We start from the raw sequence: 18585 nt of genomic DNA, 5'->3' as shown, positions 1-18585 counted from the left end.
CATTGGTCTTTTAGGTGTGATTGTGTTATTTTCGGCCAAAAAACTGTGTGGTTTTCTAGGACATAGTTTCTGCAGAGCAGCAGGAGTTGATTAGAAATTCACCTCTGAGTTGTGGGCGGGACTGCTGACTGTATATAAGAACTGGACTAAGTGACCCCCTCCTCCACCACAAACCAAATATAAAGTCCCTATCGGCTCCTGGAGGCCCAAATCCCATCGACTTCAATAGAGAAATAAACAGCTGTAAGTCATTCTATTGGTCGTTCTTTCTCTGATACTTCTTTTAAACATGGTCTCGACTGTCCAATCAGATGCCTCAACATGGTCTCACGTTGAACGTTTAAGAATGTTAGATTGACAGATTCTCCTAAGTCCGGTTTTAAATAGTAGGGGTGTGGCCTTCTAATAAGCTCACTCCCGTTTAGCCAGAGTGGTTGCCATAGAAATGTTGACCAACTTGGACCAATCACGTTACTGATGATTTCTGGTTCCAACGTGGTGACGTCCGTACCGCGAGAAAAAGGCCGAATGAATTGACTTCAATAGGTTGGAGCCAGAAGTAAGGCAATTTCTATGGATGACGTCTTCATATAAACTCAATGGGAGCAACCCCTCCCCCTTTCCCGTCACCCATAATTGAGAGCTAGGAGCTTATGGCCTGCCCAGCGTATTCTCTACATCACAAATATGATGTTTTTCAATCTGCATTTTCTGTCTGCCCCTGATTTACAATTATTGGATGAAAAAAAGTGCAATTTTAAGCTAAATTTTCTTTAAATATATTCTCCATCATAAGAAAAACGGCTTAAGAACATGTTAAAAACATGATTTTCCTCTGAGTGGGTCAGCTGCACATAAATTCTTGCAGCATTTCACAGATATTTCGACATTTTTGTGGCTCAGTAGCACAAAGGTCAGAGGTGACGCAGCTATAAAAGGCAACAGACTTTCCAAACACCGACTACCATCAAACATGGAGCGTATTGTTGCTTCCCGCAGGAGGACGTTCAGTCGTTCAGGTTTGAGACATTCAGACTCAAACCTCCTCCACCACTCTGATATCGAGACAGGCGGCTCAGGCCTTTCACTGCAGCAGCCATGCGGCTCAGCAGCTCTGATTACAACTTCTCGGGTCTCTGTGTCCATCCAGCTATACGCACGGGGGTGGGGGGGTTGCCATACTCATAAAACCATAATCCATTTGCAAACACAATGCACTACAACAGTCAGGCGAGGGCTGAGCTGCCAGTCAAAGCCCACAGCTTGAGGCTAAGTGCCGGCAGGACTTTGGCTGCTGCCCTAATGCAATGTTATGTCACAGAACAGCTCTGCAGGAGGGAAACTGCAGGCGGATTTTGCCGTAGAAAACTGGCGCTAACGATGGACGCAGAGGTCTCAGTGAGCGTGGCATCGATGGCAGAAGCAAAAACAGAGCTGTGACTCCTCCACGAGCAACAGGAAGGGAGAGTTTGTTCTCTGACGCACTGCTGTTCGACACAATGCCACTCAATCCCCCGGCGTTTCACCACAAAGAACTTCTGGACAGAGGTGCGAGACGGCTCCCGCTGCAGGGTGAAGGCACGAGAGCAAACAGGAGTGAAAACTCAGGTTTTTGTGGCAGAGAACAGAGGCTCGCACAGGAAGTGAATGAGGAAGCTGAAAGCAAAGATGGCCATGGTTTGGATGGAAAGAAAGCATAAAAGACGCGTTCAGGCCCGTTCTGCCCGTGGTGGCCTACCGGAGCGTCTGAGTCACTCTGCTCGGCAGGAGCCAGAAGGTCAAAAGTCTGACCCCCTGGCAGGTACTCCAGTCTGTCCTCGCCGGCCATCGTTGGCCTTGTGCAGGCCTCACCCCGCCCCGCACAGCCCGCCACACAAAATCAGCGCAGATGGCAGCACCAATCAGCCAACACAAAGGACTATCCGCGCCGCTTCGAAATCCAGGATGTCCTTCACGCCAGGAATCGGGGGCCAGTCTAAATCTGGAGCAAGTGAACGAAGCGGACGAGAGGAAGAAAGAGCAGGGGAGACCGCGCTCCACCTCGCTGCTTCCTGTTCTGCTCTCCGCCTGATAGTCGAGGCGTCATGCACTCTGTGCGCGCACTCACTCACATTTGGTTGGTTTTGTAACTGAGAGTTCACAGTCGATGAGCTTCCTGCCTCTCTACAGCTGACAGACAGGCGGTGTGACAGAGAAGGCCGCACTGAGGCGGCCGTCCGCCTCGCAGGTTTCTGTGCATGTGGGGGGACTGCAGTGAAGGCTGAACGCAGGGGGGGTCGACGGTTCCCAATGCGGGGGTCAAAGGGAAAACCACAGCACCAAGTGACAACATATCAATGAAACATAAGGAATGAGACAGACGCTCCAACCTTAGGGGATGGAAGAAAAGTCTGAAGGTAAAGATAACCATGGAGGTGAGAAAAAGCGTAGTAATCCTGAAAACACACGCTCTAAAAGCAGGCTGGACTGAGACCCTGCAGCGGTTTCTGGCGTCCGAAGAAGGAAACGCTCCCTCCTGACTTTGTCCTCTTCTGCCACACAGAGCCAAGCAGGTCAAACCTGCATGTGAATAAATCTCTCAGTGGTTCGAATGCTTTATCGCAAACAACACACACTGGCAGAGTGGACAGAGAAGTCCACACAATACGACCGACTTCTTCTTTGAGGGGGAATAGGAAGTGAAATACCATGAAGTTGAGCCATCTCACAAAGTATAATGTTACACTCACATATCCTCTGCTGTGAATTTGTAGGAAGGTATTCAAATCGTTTCTTACCGAGCTGCTGTGTCTCCTGTTACTGGTGGTACTGGTGGTCGTGGGAGGAGGACTGGTGGCTGCTGAGGTAGCAGCCCCCATGAACCCATACTGGCCGTGACCTCCACGGAAACGGATCAGCTGTCCTCCACAAAGCTCACAACCCCGCCGAAAGCTCCGAAAGGCTCCTGAGACTGCAGTTGTGCCCGAAGCCCCGAACCCTGCCAGCCTGTGTACCTGCAGAGTTGAAGCTGCAGCTAAAAGCGTCCTGACCACACTACCAGGAACTACGATCACTGCTCTTAAAGTTACAGTTTGACTCTTAACCCCCATCAGACGGAACAAATATAGAAACAGCTCTGCTCATGGTCATCAACATTCAGACTTCAGTGATGGTCACGCTGAAGGAAATGTTCAAAGTGGCGGTGGCGCCGTGGTTTTCTGAATGTTCTCTGCATCGTGCTTTAAGCAAACAACCCAACTTTCTTCAAATGTATCTAAATAAATTTCCAGCATTTTGATTTACTACGCCAAACGTTAAACCTCAGATGATCGAACAAAAAACAAAAATGTTTCAATTCCAGCAGAACTGAAAGTTGCTGACGTGACAGAAAGTCATCTACGTATACAGTATTGGTTTTCAAAAATTCCTCTGATGGTTTTTGGCTTTATCCTAAATCATTCCCACCGGGCTGGGAATTTGGGTTTCAGGCTTCCCGTTTTTACGTGAGTTTTCAGGCTCTGCTTACAAAACGTGCGGCAGCTGAACACACGCTGAAAGTTAAACCCATTGAACTTTGACCAATCAGGGACTCCGATTTGGTAGTGACATGTGGATGGCGTCCTTTTAAAGAGAACGGAAGGGCCAACCAGTTCAAAAGCGATCATGGAGGCGACGTGAATGAATGCGGTTTGTGCCCGACCAGAAATATACGACCCCAAAGTCTCTCGTTTATAGGAACAGGACTGTGAAAGAAAACTGGAGCAAGATTCGCCAGATTTGTACCACTTGGACATTTTATTCCATGAATCATCAAACCAGTCTAAGGTTAATTAGGATGAATAAAATCCAATCATTTCTAATCAAAATTAGACTTTTAACGTCAAGAACTACTAAATTCATTAAACATTTTTTAAACTGGATGATGACCTTTAACCCAGCACAAAGAATTCATGGATTTTGGTTTTTATAGACTTCTTAGTGAGAAGGGCTTTTATTCTGGCTGCTGTAAAGTGATAGAACAAGTCTGAGAGGTCAGAAGTGTTTTGGTGAAATGTAAGCCAAACGATAGGTTCTAAAGGGACATTTGCACTGTAATCATTTAGATGTAAAGAAAACTCTAAGTCATAAAAAGCTATGATACAAAAACGAAAAGTCTATCAATCTGCTGTTCAGGCATGCAAAAGAATAAAACAACTGAATTGCCGGTAAATGTACAAAAACAGATGCAAAAGTGTAGTTCATCTTTATGATTCACATGGAGGGCGTTTAAAATCAGCTGTCGTGTCATCCTGACAGAGTTTGACTTATTAGGACTTTTCATTTAACATGACGTTTTTTGGTAAATTGATTGATTCGATTTATTTCAAGCAATTCCAGCAACAAAACAAAGGAAAAGACAATAAAATAAAATAAAAATACGTAGAAAAATCAGATCTTTTCAAGATATGAATCACTTAAAAAATAAAGAATTTAGAATTGCTACTATTCATAAATAGGCACATATATGGTTAAAATTACTTATGATCTGATTCTCCTTCATTTAATGTTTGATAACTTTTTAACTGTTTTGCTTGCAAACAAATTTTGCTTTAAGTTATTGTAGTACAGACAAAATAATGGCAGAACTTAAAATGAGGAAGTCTATTTTTAAAAGTAACAGAAAAACAAGTTTTCTGCATCAATTTGCATCGATTCAAAGACATTGTTTTACATCCAGCTCTAATTATTCCAAATAAAACATGGAGGAGCTGCATTTCCAAATGACTCCACGCTTATCAGTCCGATTAAAGCATTTACTAACATTCATGATTTTATGTAATGTTGTTCAAGTTTTGATATCAATGCATAAAAAAATTTAAAAAAACATTTCCCCCTGTGATTGTCTTTAATAATCTGCCAGATTATCCCATCTGCAGATAAAAACGGAGATTACCACTCTACCAGTAATAGCGTAGTGATAGGTGATAGCGGGAGATGAGGGCAGACTTTCAATCTGATTGCTCTAATGAGCTTCAGGGTGGTCTGCTGGTCTGATCAGGCAGCATAAACACATCAGGGACAGACCTCTCCCTATGGGGGAGTGTGGGCAGCATAATCTGAGACTAAAACTGAAAAAAAAGAGGACACATTCACTGGTGTTCCAGCCGAAGGATTTAAGATCAGAGCTATAACTCCAAGAATTCTATATTTCTATATATATATATTTCTATATATTTCTAAAGTTAAACCCATTTTTTTTAGCGGTTTGGTCATAGCTATCTTGGCAGGATGTGATGTCACAGAATGCCGGCTTTTCTTAAACAATAACTGTGTTCGAGAAAGGACAGAAGCTTGTGGTTTTGGAACCAACAGGACCATTTGAAGTCGGATTCTCCAAAAAGCTCAGCTTCTACAAACACCCAACAGAGGTTAAAGTACAGCTGTTGTGGAGCTGAGGAACACCTTTTCCAATCTCAAAGAGAAAATAAAATGATGACAATTATAATGGATCTAAAGTAGGGCTGCACGATATGAGGAAAACTTGCCATGTTAGTGATCAATATTGCGATGAGGATACAACTGGTGATCCATGAACACATAGCATGTGATTGAATCTCAGCAGCTGGATGTCCACTTCGTCGATGGGATGTGATTAATCTACCACTAGTTTTTTTATTGATTTATTTATTTCGCAGCAACTCTGAAGTACCGTAATCCCAGCAGAAGACGGAGAAATCGTCTCATCTGAGTGTGACTTGAAAAAAATCTCTTCATCGGAATATCCCACCTCACATGTTTTAAAATTAACTCTGGATTACGAATTCAATTTATAGCTAAAATAAAAAGATTTACACTAAAACATGTGACTATTGAATCCTTTTTCCTGCCTTTACGTGAATGCGTTAACAGTTTAAGCAGTGTACCTTGGACTGTGTGTCAACTGCCTGATAATCCCTGAAAATCCCTCATATTCTGAGAAATTCTGATGGCAAATCTCCTTTTGCCGCTGTGAAAAGTGCAGTGTTGCTTAACATGTGCTGCTTTGATGGGAGGCATCATGTGGACGAGGCGGAGGAACCCCGAGAAGAAGAGGGTCTTGTGAGCGCTGGTGTGCACATCTGTGTGCTGCGGCGCGTCGGCATGAATGGTGTCTTTGTGAGATAGTCTATACCATCAAGAGACCTCAGTAAATGTGTTTGTGTACCCGGCATTGTCCATTGTGTGTGCGGCAGCAACAAGCAGGTGCTCTGTTTGGAGTCTGAGGGATAAAACAGAGCAGAATTCTCCTCTGCTGTGCATAAAACGGGCTGAGATCAAAAGGAAAAAAAGAGACGCTGAAGGACTTCTTCAGCAGGACGGTAGTCCATAAAGTCTAGAGGTAGTTGCTCTTCAGGGTAAAACAAAATCAGTCAATAATAATTAAAAAAAAGAACTGAGTTTATCAAAACTATGAGACGAGACTCCTGCAGACATAACCTGCTGTTTTCTGAAGGCTTCAGTGAGCACCACCTGCATGGCAGCAAGGTGGATGACTGTGTTGTGCAGACAAAAACTAATGAGGCCCTTCATGGTTTGGAAGACAGAACAGACTTCCTTAAAGCTCAGTGACAGGGTTTGAGAGCCAAAACAAAACCACATGAAGCAGTCATCCATCCTTCTTCCAAATCTGCCTCCTCTCTTTCGGGGTCATGGGGTTGCTGGAGCCTATCCCAGGCCCTGTTAAGTGAAGGTGGATGATTGCCAATCCACTACTGGGCCACACAATCACACACTTTCACATGCACACTTAAGGGGCAACTTAGAGTCACCAACACACCTATGAGACGTGTGTTTTGACTTCTGGGACAGAACCCACACATGCATGAGGAGAACATGCAAACACCTCACAGAAAGGACCCAGCTGGGATTTGAACCAGAACCTTCGCCCTGTGAGGTGAGCATGCTAACCACTACCATCATCAAAACAGTCATTAGTCATCTGAATCACCACTATCTTAATCATCAACCTCAACGATAATCAACATATTTGTGTTTTTTTCAGACACATGAGTCAGCTCAATTCTGGCATAAATTGGAGCAAAATACGAAGAATGAACAGACGCTTCCTAGAAATACAACAGTAAATGTGCAAATAACAGCTAGAAAACTACATAAGCAAGATGTTGCGTTAAATAAGTCCACATCCAGGCGTCAAAGTACTGTGATCCAACTTTAGGAGACCTTTCACATTGGCATAGTCCAGCAAACTGGGAACACTGCTTTCACACTGCACTGTTGAGAGTGGAGAGAAAACTGAAGTGGAACGAACTTAGAGGTTTGTGGATTCCTGTTGTGGGGTTTTTCTTTTTTACTGTAAATTTCACCTAATTAGGTTCGTCTTTACTCCTTTATCATCAGGATAATCCTACATTCACACCAGAGGAACAGGGAGAACTGTTGAACTGTCCAGGGCATACCTCACCTTTTCCCTTCAGTGGCTAGGTAGGCTCGGGCATCACCGTGACACCAAACAGGGAAGTAGGTTTGGAAATGAACACATGGACAGACTAACAGAAGGATGGATGGACGTGGAAGCCTGCTTTTAGGTGTGGACCTTAAACCTAAAAGCAGTTTGGATATTTATTTGTTCAAGAGTTCGCCTCCTTAGCAACTGTGTCCCCTCTCTTTTATGACTGTCCCCCAACTCTCAACCAATTCTTAGTCGGCTTTGGAACTTTCTTACTTCTTTTTGTTCAGTTCGCAGTAAGTAACCAACCCATGTGGTTCAACAAAACCCCAATTGTCCACAAGCTCTGAATCCTCTCCAGAAAAAGGCAGCCTTAAAAATGAATGAGCTGCATCCACTACAGGGTTGGAACCATTACCACACCCCCCACTTCCTGGGACCAATCCAAGCTCTGATGTTGTCCAATTCAGGCGTCGATGTTCACCGGAGATTTCACCAGCAAAATCAAACATGTGCTTAAATCTGCAGTTATGAAGATGTCCTGCTGTGTTGATCTGTGTCTTACTGCTCACTCTAATGACTCAATGACCTACTTTGACGCAGACGCTTTACACTAATGAAATATTCAAGCGAGTCCGAAACAGCGGCTGGTGCTGGACACGGCGAGTGGAAAGAGCACCACGGTGTAATGGAACGGTTGTGCAGGCCTGATGGTAATGGGCAGGGAAGATTAATAATGATTATGACAGGGTGGGTGGGGGGGGGTAAGAGGTCCACTCTATGAAGCACATGATTATCCCTCTTCCCTAGGGATGCCGTCCATAGGGAGAAAAAAACCAACAGAATCTCCCAAAATTCTTCACAATGTCTCTGTGAAACAAAATAAAATTCAACCCCTCTGAAGTTACTCAAATATACTTTTTCCCCCACACATTTTTTGTAATCTCTGTAAAATAATTGTATTTATAAAGTTATTTTCTTTTATATCCGTCACCCTCGCTAACAGATTATATGTTTTAATGACATAAGCCTGTGTTCTGCCCCAGACAAGCGTTAAACCTCCGCAGTGAACGTGTTTAAGTTATATGCCTTTTTTTTTACCATCAGACCTTCATTCTGGTGATTGTCTGAAAAGACAAACCTTGGTTTCTGGAATCATCTTGAAACGTTCTATACATTTCTCGTGGATCCATCTAGATCCTTAGTCACATGCACTCGTACAGGTTTTTGGGTTGTCCCTGCCCATGGAGGGCTGTCAAGAGGAGCGGCAGCATTTTAAGGGGAGCACAGGTGTGTCTTGCAGTTCCCTTGAAGCTCCTTCGTCCACCTTAAGGGACGTCATCAAAATGGAACATACGGTTTTTTGTGCATGTGGTAAGTGTATCACACAATTACTCATGTAAGTTGTACTCATTCATGACATATCCGTATGTCACACTCTGTTCCAGAGGTGTCAAAATCCAGGCCTCGAGGGGCCAACATATTATCCAACCAACCTGCCATTGAAGTGCTTTACTGGCTAAACACGCCTGATGGAAGTTTTTAGTAGAAGGCAGGATTTCTGGAAAACCAGCAGGAGTCCATTCCTCGACGCCTGGAGTTGGACATCCCTGCTTTTAGTAAGGTGCAAGTACTGCCTCTTTATTGACTAATGACCTAGGTGTGCATATGAACAAATGTGTACAAATGTGTACAAATTTGCATGTGTACAAATCTATGGCGTTAAAGGTCTATTCTTATATAGCGCTCTTCTACCTACAAGGCCCAAAGCGTTTTACAGTCACAGTCCAATTCACCCAGTCACACACACATTCACACACTGGTGGCGGCTGCCGAACACAGGCGCCCGCTTACCACCAGAGGCATGGTGGGGTTCAGTGTCTTGCCCAAGGACGCATCGACTCATGGGCGTGCAAGGCGAGAATCGAACCTGCAATTTTTACGATCATGGGAACAAATGTAGGTACCCAAAGGAGGCCAGGAGGATGTCCACACAAACTACATTCTGATCATCTTATTTCCTAATTTTTTCCTAAAGTCACACAATGAGTTCCCACCTAGGTCCCCGGCACTTGTGGGCCCCTTTCACAGTGAAGGGGGGGGTCTAAAAAAAAAAGAATTCATACCACACGCCTGCGTCTCACCTATGTCACCCTTACTTCACCCTTGCGTTCTGCATAAGTGTTTGTTATGACCTGTCGCTTACTGCATGCCCATAGCATTAAAATTTTCACTCTATGGGTTCACTGAGGGATTTACAGCCTTGATATTTTGTTTGCTTATTTTTCACCTGCAGACAGACTGAAGGTAAAATAGGAGTTTGGAAAATTGTCATCATTTAAACTACAAACTTTTTTTACGTCTCAGTATTGTAAACCTCCTTATGGTTTGAGTTTCTATGAATATTTTTGAGTCTGACAGCTCTACTGTGTCAAGTTTGGTGTCTTTGATGCAGTGATGTCATTTAATGGGCGGAGTCATTCATTTTACTTTCTAACATGTTTCAGCAGACCAGAGTTCTGTGCCACAAAGCCAAAAAGCCTTTTCCTTCATGTGTTGAAGGTAAAAACTGCACAAATTCCAGAGAAAAGTCTAGATGACAAAACTCAGCTGCACTTATCTATTAAATTGTAGATGTAACCCAATTTACAAGACTTAAGGCATAGTTTAAAGACATTAGTGCTTGTATCTTATTTTTATGTCTGGGAATAAAACAACACTCAAACAATAAAGTCTCTTAAGAAAGATCTGGACCGAAATAAACTATAACAACCATAAAAAGATTATCTAAGTTGGATATTTTTGCTTTTGTGTAGTATCTTGAAACAGCCATGACTGTAAATGGGCGCTTTATAACTAAACTGAAGTCTTATGACCACAATATAATTCCTTCTTTCTTTTGCAGACTCACAGTAGAACATTAGAGCGAAAGCAATTTAGCTCCCAAAGCGTCTTAAATTAGCCATAATGAAGAAACAGCAGGATTTTACACAAAATGGATATAAAAGGTCAAAAAAGGAACAGAATTAGAATTTTCTGCAGCTAGAAATTGATTGAAACTATCGTGACCGTTTTTTGGAGAAGTTTGAGTGATGTAACAAGTTGCAATTTACTTAATTAAGCCAAGAAAAAGGTCAAGCAAATCACAAAGGATTTTTTGTAACTTATCCCATAAAAGCAGCTGAAAGTGACTTCTTCAAGGACAAAACTTCCAATCCCCATACAATTCTCCCTTTTTCTTCAAACATTTTTCTACGTAGACTGAGAAATTTATGAGATATTTATACTCCCCCAGCTATGACTTTCTTTATATCCTGAGTATTGTTAATAGCGGGTAAAAAAAACTCTGTGCGAACAATGGCATCTGGCTGCTCATGCTAACCCTGTTCCAGCAGCCCAGAAATGGATTTAAAGTACAACAAAAGCAGCAGTTAGGGTTACAGTTCAAAGCTCAGAGTTCAGGCCACCCTGCAAGTGTCTCCACGGGTTACAATGACTGTTTTTCTTCTCACTTCCACAGCTTGTGGACTGACAGAACCGACACTGGCTGCTCCCATGAAGCCTCCGACCAACACCGCTTCAACGGGATATCACATGACTCCTGCGTGGCTACAGCACACCTCAGTGCATCAAGTAACCACAACTGGGTCACACAGACAACCCCCTCCTCTCTACTTCAGTTTCCGATCGGACTCCACCTGCATAACAACGATGGTTCTGTTCAATTCAATTCAAATCCATTTTATTTATATAGCCCAATTTTATAACAATAGTCGTCTCAATGGGCTGTTGAATTCTGATTCTATAAGCTCCTTTATTGTGAACAGCATACGACTTATAAATTATATTAGATCAATACCTTTAAAACCAAGAGTTGATTTGGAAAACTGGGCTTCTTAGGCTACGTTCACACCGCAGGGCTTAATGCACAATTGCGATTTTTTGAAAAAAATCTGATTTTTTTGCAAGGCCGTTCACATTTCTGTTAAATGCAAATTTTTGTGATCTCCTGTGTGACCATGAAATGACCCAGAAGTGACCCACATGCGCAGAAGAGAACTCAACGGTGAACGACGTCACTCGTTGTTTGCGGAAGAAGCTAACGTTAACAATGGATGTAAACAACAGTGTTGTCAACAGCGGAGCTCTTTTTGCATTATTACATTTGTTTTCACAAAGGAGCCAGCACAATTACAATCTTCTCATTTCAAGAAGGCAATGGAGCCAGGATCATCTGTACCCACTGTGTGTGTAATAAGAGAGAGGAGAGAGCGCGTAGAGCGCCGGAGGGAGTGTGTGTGTGTGTGTGTGGGGGGGGGGGCAGAAGTGTGTCGGGTGCGCGCATTGGTGTTGTGTGTTACGAAGGAAGGAGAACGGTAATAAAAGAAGGCTTCCCCCAAAATAAATGCTATTGACTCTTTATTAACCCGCTCTGGAGAATCTGAGGGTCCAAAGGGGGAAGTGAACCCCGGAGGAGGATCTGCCTTTGGCCCTGGAAAAGATCTCCCCCGCGCTTCTGACCACGGTCGGAAAGGAAAAAAAGTCGCTCGGCCATTTCGCTGGAAACATTTTCAAAAACCGCCCGGTTGCAATGAGAGCCCTCGAGTTTGGCCTGAATAGAGGTGTCACCCCAAATATCAATCAAATCGGTGACCTGGCTTGCTTTCCACTGACTGGTCTGAGCAGCATCGTCCAATGCTTATGTTTATGTTCTCGTTCCCGCCTACTTCAACGCAGAATTATGAAGTTTGTAGCGTATCGATGACGTACGGTTCGGAATCATGTGGCCTGGCCGTTCAGACGGAGGTCCCATTTCAAAAGATCGGATACGTATCGGATTCAGGACCAAATACCCAAGTGGCCTGGGTCGCATTTGAAAAGATCAAATCTGTGTTGTCCAGACTATCGTGAAAAGATCAGATACAGGTCGCATAGGAGCAAAAATATCGGAATTGGGTCGTTTCAGCCTGCAGTGTGAACGTAGCCTTAGATCAAACAGCAAGAAGCAGTTAAAACCTGGGAGGTGCCCATAACCAGAGTGTAGCCCAAGCATTCCCAAAAATGTTCAAGGTTCACTGAATTTTAAATATTCTCGTTGTGTCCTTATAAAATGCCCTTGTGGTTTTTAGGTTTTGTGAATAAATGTGATTACAGAAACGTCTAAATTATTTTCAACCTTAGACGCCCCCTTAACATGAGTCCTCCAGCCAGAGTGGGAGGTCAGATAGGGTTCATGTTGGCTGTAAAATGTTGGATTTCATTGAGGATTGTTGGTTTATCAGATTTTGTGCAAAATCCCCAAAATGTTTGGTAGAAACCCCCCACCTTCCAAATTTGATCCAAACAAGGAAGTGCCAAATGTGGGAGTTCCTTAAACCACCACTGGGGGTTGGTGTCAGAAGTAACTTTACACTGACTGCCATGTTTTAAGAGACAAAAAAAGCATTTTTGGTGCATCACCTGTAGCTGTCACAAAATATTTCCATTTTGTAAGTGTCTACATTTAATTTTTGTGCATTTTGTTCACCTCATGTGTTGAACTGAAAAATTGACTCTGTTCATGCGTTGGATCATAAGGAGTCAGGTGGGGCAGCGTTAGCGTTATGAGAAAGAAAGCAGAGAAAGGAACGCCGTGCAAAGACTTTGAAAATAGAATAGTAAGTCCTCAAAATATGATCAGAGGCCTGCAGAGACTGTAGAAGTTTTTAAGAAAAGGCTCAAGACCTAACTTTTTAATTATGCTTTTAGTTGATCGAATCTGCATATTTATTCTATTAGTTTTAATACTTATTATTCTATCTATTTAATTATGCTGTATGCATTTAATCTTGTTCTCAATTTTATGTTTTTACATACATCTTATGTAAAGTATTTAATTCTAGCACCGTACTATGATTTTAGCCCCAGTGGGGATCTTTTCTCCCTGCGCTTTCCTGCTTGGTCGGCGGTTGTCGCCCTGCTGGGGCAGCGGGAGTTTCACTTTGCAGCCTCACGGCTGTGGAGTGGACCCCACTGCTGTCCCGGTCTGGGTGGGCACTGTGGCGATGTTCCTACGGCCAAGCTGGCTCCTGGTATGAAGAGATTCCCAAATACTGTTACCTCACAGCAGAACCAAGCCTTACATTTCTTGTAGAAGTTACTTATATTAGTATTCATTGAGTGTGGGGTCATGGGTCATATGGGTTAACGGAGGGGAGTGGGAAGCCTGAATGGTGGGTTGGGCTTTTATTTAAATATATTGTGTTTTTTTTGTTTTAATTGTAAAGCGCTTTTTCGTGTCCTTCTACCAATTTTCTAAAGTGAATATTACTGAGATCCAAAACCCAGACATTATATATCTATAAATATATTTCAATATAATTCACATCAACAACAATGTGTTTATAAACACTGATTTTCAATAAAGAATAGCCTGTTTTTTATTTGAATGTAATCTTTTTTCAAAGCTGTGTTTGAATCAGTGCACATCCTCATTTTCATCTTCCTCTTTTTTCCTCCGCCGGCACACGGACAGAAACTAGTCAGCTGTTTCGCCATTGTTTGAGCTGTAAAGCACGCCGACATGACCAAACCCTTTAGCAACCAGCCAAAGATTTGCAATCATTCAATCGGCTTTATCAGCTGGAGATGACGTTTTAGGACAGAAAGCGATCTAACGGACCAGCAGCTCGTGGATCCTGAGGGCCACCGGTTTCCTCCATGATCATTGCTCCTCGTTACGGCTGTTAAAACATTAAAGTCCCACTCCAATCACCTTTTGTGTTCCCAGTGGTATTTTAATTGTGCAGTTTTTAGCCAAAATCGAAACAATCTGAGTAATTTTCTAGGACATAGTTCCTGCAGAGCGGCAGGAGTTCATTAAAAAATTGCTTTCCAGCAAACTGGAAACACAGTTTGCTTCCTGGGACACACAAAATTATCCAGGATGAATGAGGTCCACGGCCCCCTAAACCTACTCTCCATGGCAGCTAGAGACTATGCATGACACCAGTGAGTACATAAAACCAACAACTAATGTGGCTTCCTCCTCCTCTTCCTCTTCCTCCTCCTCCTCCTCCTCCTCCTCTCTTAGAGTAGCAGCTACTTTTCAGATGAGCCTCTTAAGCAGAATAACCACAGGAAACCGGGTGAAATAAAGAATTCATGAGAGGGCGGCGGTAGAGAGCACGCCGTCCTCAAAGTGTGTGTTATTGAATCAGCGCTTCAGGCCTCATTTACATTCTTTAAAGCCATCTGAAGGAGAGGTTGGCCAACACATAAACAGGCTGCGGATCAATGAGAGCGCTCAGAAGAAGAGGGGAAGTCCGGCTAGTTTATCTACGTTTTACACTAATAGTCTCTTTCTGGCCGTGAAGGGATAATGGCTTTTTGACAGATGGGGGGAGGAGTGAGAATTGGGTCGTTTCTGTAATGCTTCTTGATGGATCCAGCAAGAGGAGACTGGGGATTGGTTCCCGCCTGCTGATTGATGGAGGACACAGTAATCAGGTGAGGGACATCGTCACATGCCGGTTGAACCTGTGGTCATTACCAGGGTGGCCCAGTGATCTCAATAACCCCAACCCACTTTTGACCCACTGAGGATGAGGCTGTTGCAGTAGAAAAGAGTTCAGGGGCAGATTCAGCCAGACAGCTGTTCAAGGTGCTGCAGTGACGCATGTGCAAAGAAATGAAACCCAGCCGAGAATCTCTAAACCGGGATTCTCCTGATTTGCTCATTCTCCAGCGATAGCTGTTCCCCCTTCAGCTGATGGACGCCACACACCCGGTCCAAGTAACAAAACGGAAATCTAGAATAGAAGGAGGCCGGTAGTGTTGAGCGACACGTCTGATGCATTCACTGCAGCTCGGAAATCACCCAACTGTTACAGCGGTCCTTGTCCGAAACAGTTTTCAACAGAAACATAAACTCTAGACTAAAAAAAGAATAGGCAAAGGTCTAGATTTTAGGAAGTTATTCTTTCTACCATATTAGGAAATACGCATGATACCTTTAGATACCTTTAGAGGATGTCCAAAGTCTGCAAAGACTGCATTCAAATTTCCAGCGGCCCGCAGGCTCCTGTCATAAAACTCAATGTGAAGTATTTCTGATCTTCAAATATAAAATTCACAGTAACTCGGGTAATAATGTGTTTAGACATCTACCTGTTTTTGTGGGAAAAAAAAGAAAAGTATTCAATTGCAATAACATTTTCATTAAATAATCCAAATCTGGCCCTCTTTGCAAAATGTTTGGACGTAACCAGAAATAAACAAATGCTCTGGTTGATGGTTTCAGCTCCTTCATAGCAGCTGAGAGCCGCTCCATCCTGCCTGGTTCTGGTTCTGACTTTAGGTTCTACTAACTAACTGTTTCCAGGATTTTGGTGCCACAAGCACATCCGTTAAGTGCTTTAGGTTCTACGCCATTCAATGATTAAACACTAGTCGTAGTAGCACCTCCAAAAACTGGACTTCAAGTGTGAGGATTTGAGAGCAGGAGGGATGTGATCGGTTCTGGTTCTGGTCCAAACTCTGGCAGCAGTGCTGTAAATGAGCTGCAGTTTGCTGAAGAGCAGACAGGAGACGGAGGCATGAATCAGCTTCTCTAAACCATCATAAATATTCAATCAGTGACTTGAGATGGTAAAAATCGGATTTATCAGTGTGAGGCTGAGACTCGGGTCTCAGTCTGTTACGATTCAAAGATTTGAAGTTGGTCTTCCGTTCTTCCAGAAACAAGCTTTTAACTCACCTAATAGAACAAATGATTAGAGAATCTCATCTCAGATTCTACAGCCCTCAGTGAGCATTTTAAGTCTGCTTAAATCACTTTTATGCAGATCTGAAGAGCCCTGTAATAGACAGGAGAACTATCCTATCCTATCGCCCAATTGGATAGGCTCCAGCAACCCCGTGACCCTTAAAAAGGGGCTGAACAGCCAATCAACTGATTGTAAATTGGGTTAAAAGTTCCTCTGCGTTTCTGAAAGTCTGAGCACTTCTTGTCAGCCCACATCAGACTTTCCACGAAAAACAGGAGGGGCTTTCCTCGTTCCCCGTAACGCAGAACCGAGTTGTCACAACAACTGCCAGAGCAGCACTGTACGACTAAAAGCTGGATTCAGCAAGACACAGGGATAAACCAAACCACTACTGAACCAAATTATGGGGAAAGTGAATCGTTGCATCCTACTGCATACCAGCACGTCTATGTTAAAAGTGTCACACACGTGTGTAAGGTGGATTGATCATTGATTGCTTTTATTACATCACATCAAGCTTAGCATAAACCAAATAAAAGTTTTTCTACATGACTTATTAGTACATTTCAAAGAGTGTTTTATTTTACGTTTTTGGCGTTGTCTTGTAAAATTAAACTCAAATAAAAGCCTGACCCCAAAATTACGGTTTGACCCAAATCATACAGGGAAAGCGAATCGTTTACACATCCCTAATAATTACTGAACATCACACGTCAATCAAGCGTTTCCACCAACATCTTCATAGCTTTGGTCCAAAGCAACACATTCATAAAACAAAGCTTGCATGTAGTCATAACTGTAAGCACAAAAGCTTTGTCCATTTTTGACAAGTCCCTCCTGTTGTGAGTGGATCTGACACCGGTGTAACCAACAGCCGACCCCCTGACCCCACAACCGCTTTCATGGCACATCACAGGAGGAGGTTGGAGCCTAAACTGAGGGATTGGGGGTTACTTCTCACCAGATAGTCAGTGCCAGGCTGAGGCAGTCAGTGTCTGTGTGGTTTCCATGTGTTGAGCACAGCAGAAAACTATGCTGAGCAATGAAAGGTTAACCTTCAGAATGCAGAAGTGAGTTTATTTGTTAATGTATGGCCCATTAAACATGGAGAAAAGGTGGTTAAATCCCTCAGGTTTGGCTCAAAAGTTGGGGAAACTCACCTGCAGCTCGTTGTTGTTGGCCATCCCCAGTTATTAGACGGCTTCAGCTGATGTTTATTATCGCAGGTTATAGCCTCAAATCATCGCAGAAATGCTGGGTTAAGTCCGCCGGTGAGTCAATAGTCCTTCACATTAATGAATCTTTAATTTTCAAAATAATACATTCGGTCGTGCCAGGGTTTAGGGCACAGACAGAGTCGAGTCATTAATTCATGAGGCGCAGAGGGGAGAGGACTCCATCACCTCCCGGCGGCAGGATGTCAACTCTCGGACGGTGGTCCGCATCAGCGCGGAAGGGGGTGTCCGGAGGCGGGAGGACGGGCGCCGCCGCTGGGCTTCCGTTTCATGGTCAGGAGAACCAAAGCCCGCCCGGAACCACCACAGCTCCGCTCAACAGCCGGGTCGTCCTCCCCGGCGCTCCTCTCTGGTGGTGGGCTGAGAGAACCGGTGAGAGATGCGAAGAGAGAGGATGTTCCTACCACTTCCGTCTGGCACTTTCAAAATAAACGTTCGATTTACTCTAGCTGCCCACAATCTTTCTACGTTCTTCATTTTACATTAATTTTTGCTTCTCAGATATTTAAATCAGAAAAATAAATTGCTCGTATTCTCCAACTGTGGTTAAAATTGTTACTTTTGAGGAGGCAGTGCTTTTATCTTGAAAACACCCTCGCGAGGCTGCTCTGCAGCCGTAGCTAACTTCCTGTAACTTGATGGAGCCGCAAACTGAACCGCAGCAGTGTAGCGCCCTCCTGCCGCAACCTGTTGATTGCATTTCAAAGTCATCCTGCCATGTGGTTAAGACGTCAGCAGCAGCCTGCTTTTCCAAAGTGAAACGTTTTTTTACAGGATACAATTACATTATAGCGAGCGGCTCCTAAGATGTTAGAAAGGTAAGTGCCGTGACGTCTTCAGATGAGCCAATAGGAACTCTGGAGCAGAAATGACAAACAACTAATTATTACTCCTGATACTAATTACTTGTAAAGATTAATTCGTTGTAATTCTTTTTATTTCATTATATTTTTTTGCTTTTCACATTTTTAATTTGAAAATCAATTTTAAAAGACATTTTCACGACTTTGGACAAATAAAGTCAATAATCTGTTGTTTTCTTTCATTGAGGTTTATTTAATAAATGGTTTTAAGCGTCTAATTTAGAAGTTTACAAGGAAACATATTTCCTTAAAAAAAAAAGTGCAATACCTGCTCCATAATCAGAATTTCCTTTTTTGCCATTGTATCGACAATTAGGATGTTGTTTAAAAAGAAT

General features: G+C 43.3%; 1 protein-coding gene across 3 annotated transcripts in view; it reads right to left on the bottom strand.

The window, feature by feature from the left end:
- pkn1b (protein kinase N1b) overlaps positions 1 to 18261 on the bottom strand; it is a 44068-nt gene extending 25807 nt beyond the window's left edge. The window contains exon 1 of one of the 3 annotated variants that reach the window (XM_023957994.2): positions 17313 to 18261. In XM_023957994.2, coding sequence (XP_023813762.1) covers positions 17313 to 17336 — 24 coding nt within the window. In that variant the 5' untranslated portion in view covers positions 17337 to 18261. Of the gene's footprint in view, positions 1 to 1738; positions 2102 to 2777; positions 3043 to 17312 lie in introns of those variants that run through there. The other 2 variants (XM_023957992.2, XM_023957993.2) reach the window with 2 other exon arrangements.
- Positions 18262 to 18585: the final 324 nt, after the last annotated feature.

The sequence above is a fragment of the Oryzias latipes genome, chromosome 8, assembly GCF_053564925.1.
Source record: "Oryzias latipes strain Hd-rR chromosome 8, Olatipes_Hd-rR_3.1".
Classification (NCBI taxonomy): Eukaryota; Metazoa; Chordata; class Actinopteri; order Beloniformes; family Adrianichthyidae; genus Oryzias; species Oryzias latipes.
Note: the sequence above shows the minus strand (reverse complement) of the source record. Positions and strands in the feature narration are given on the sequence as shown.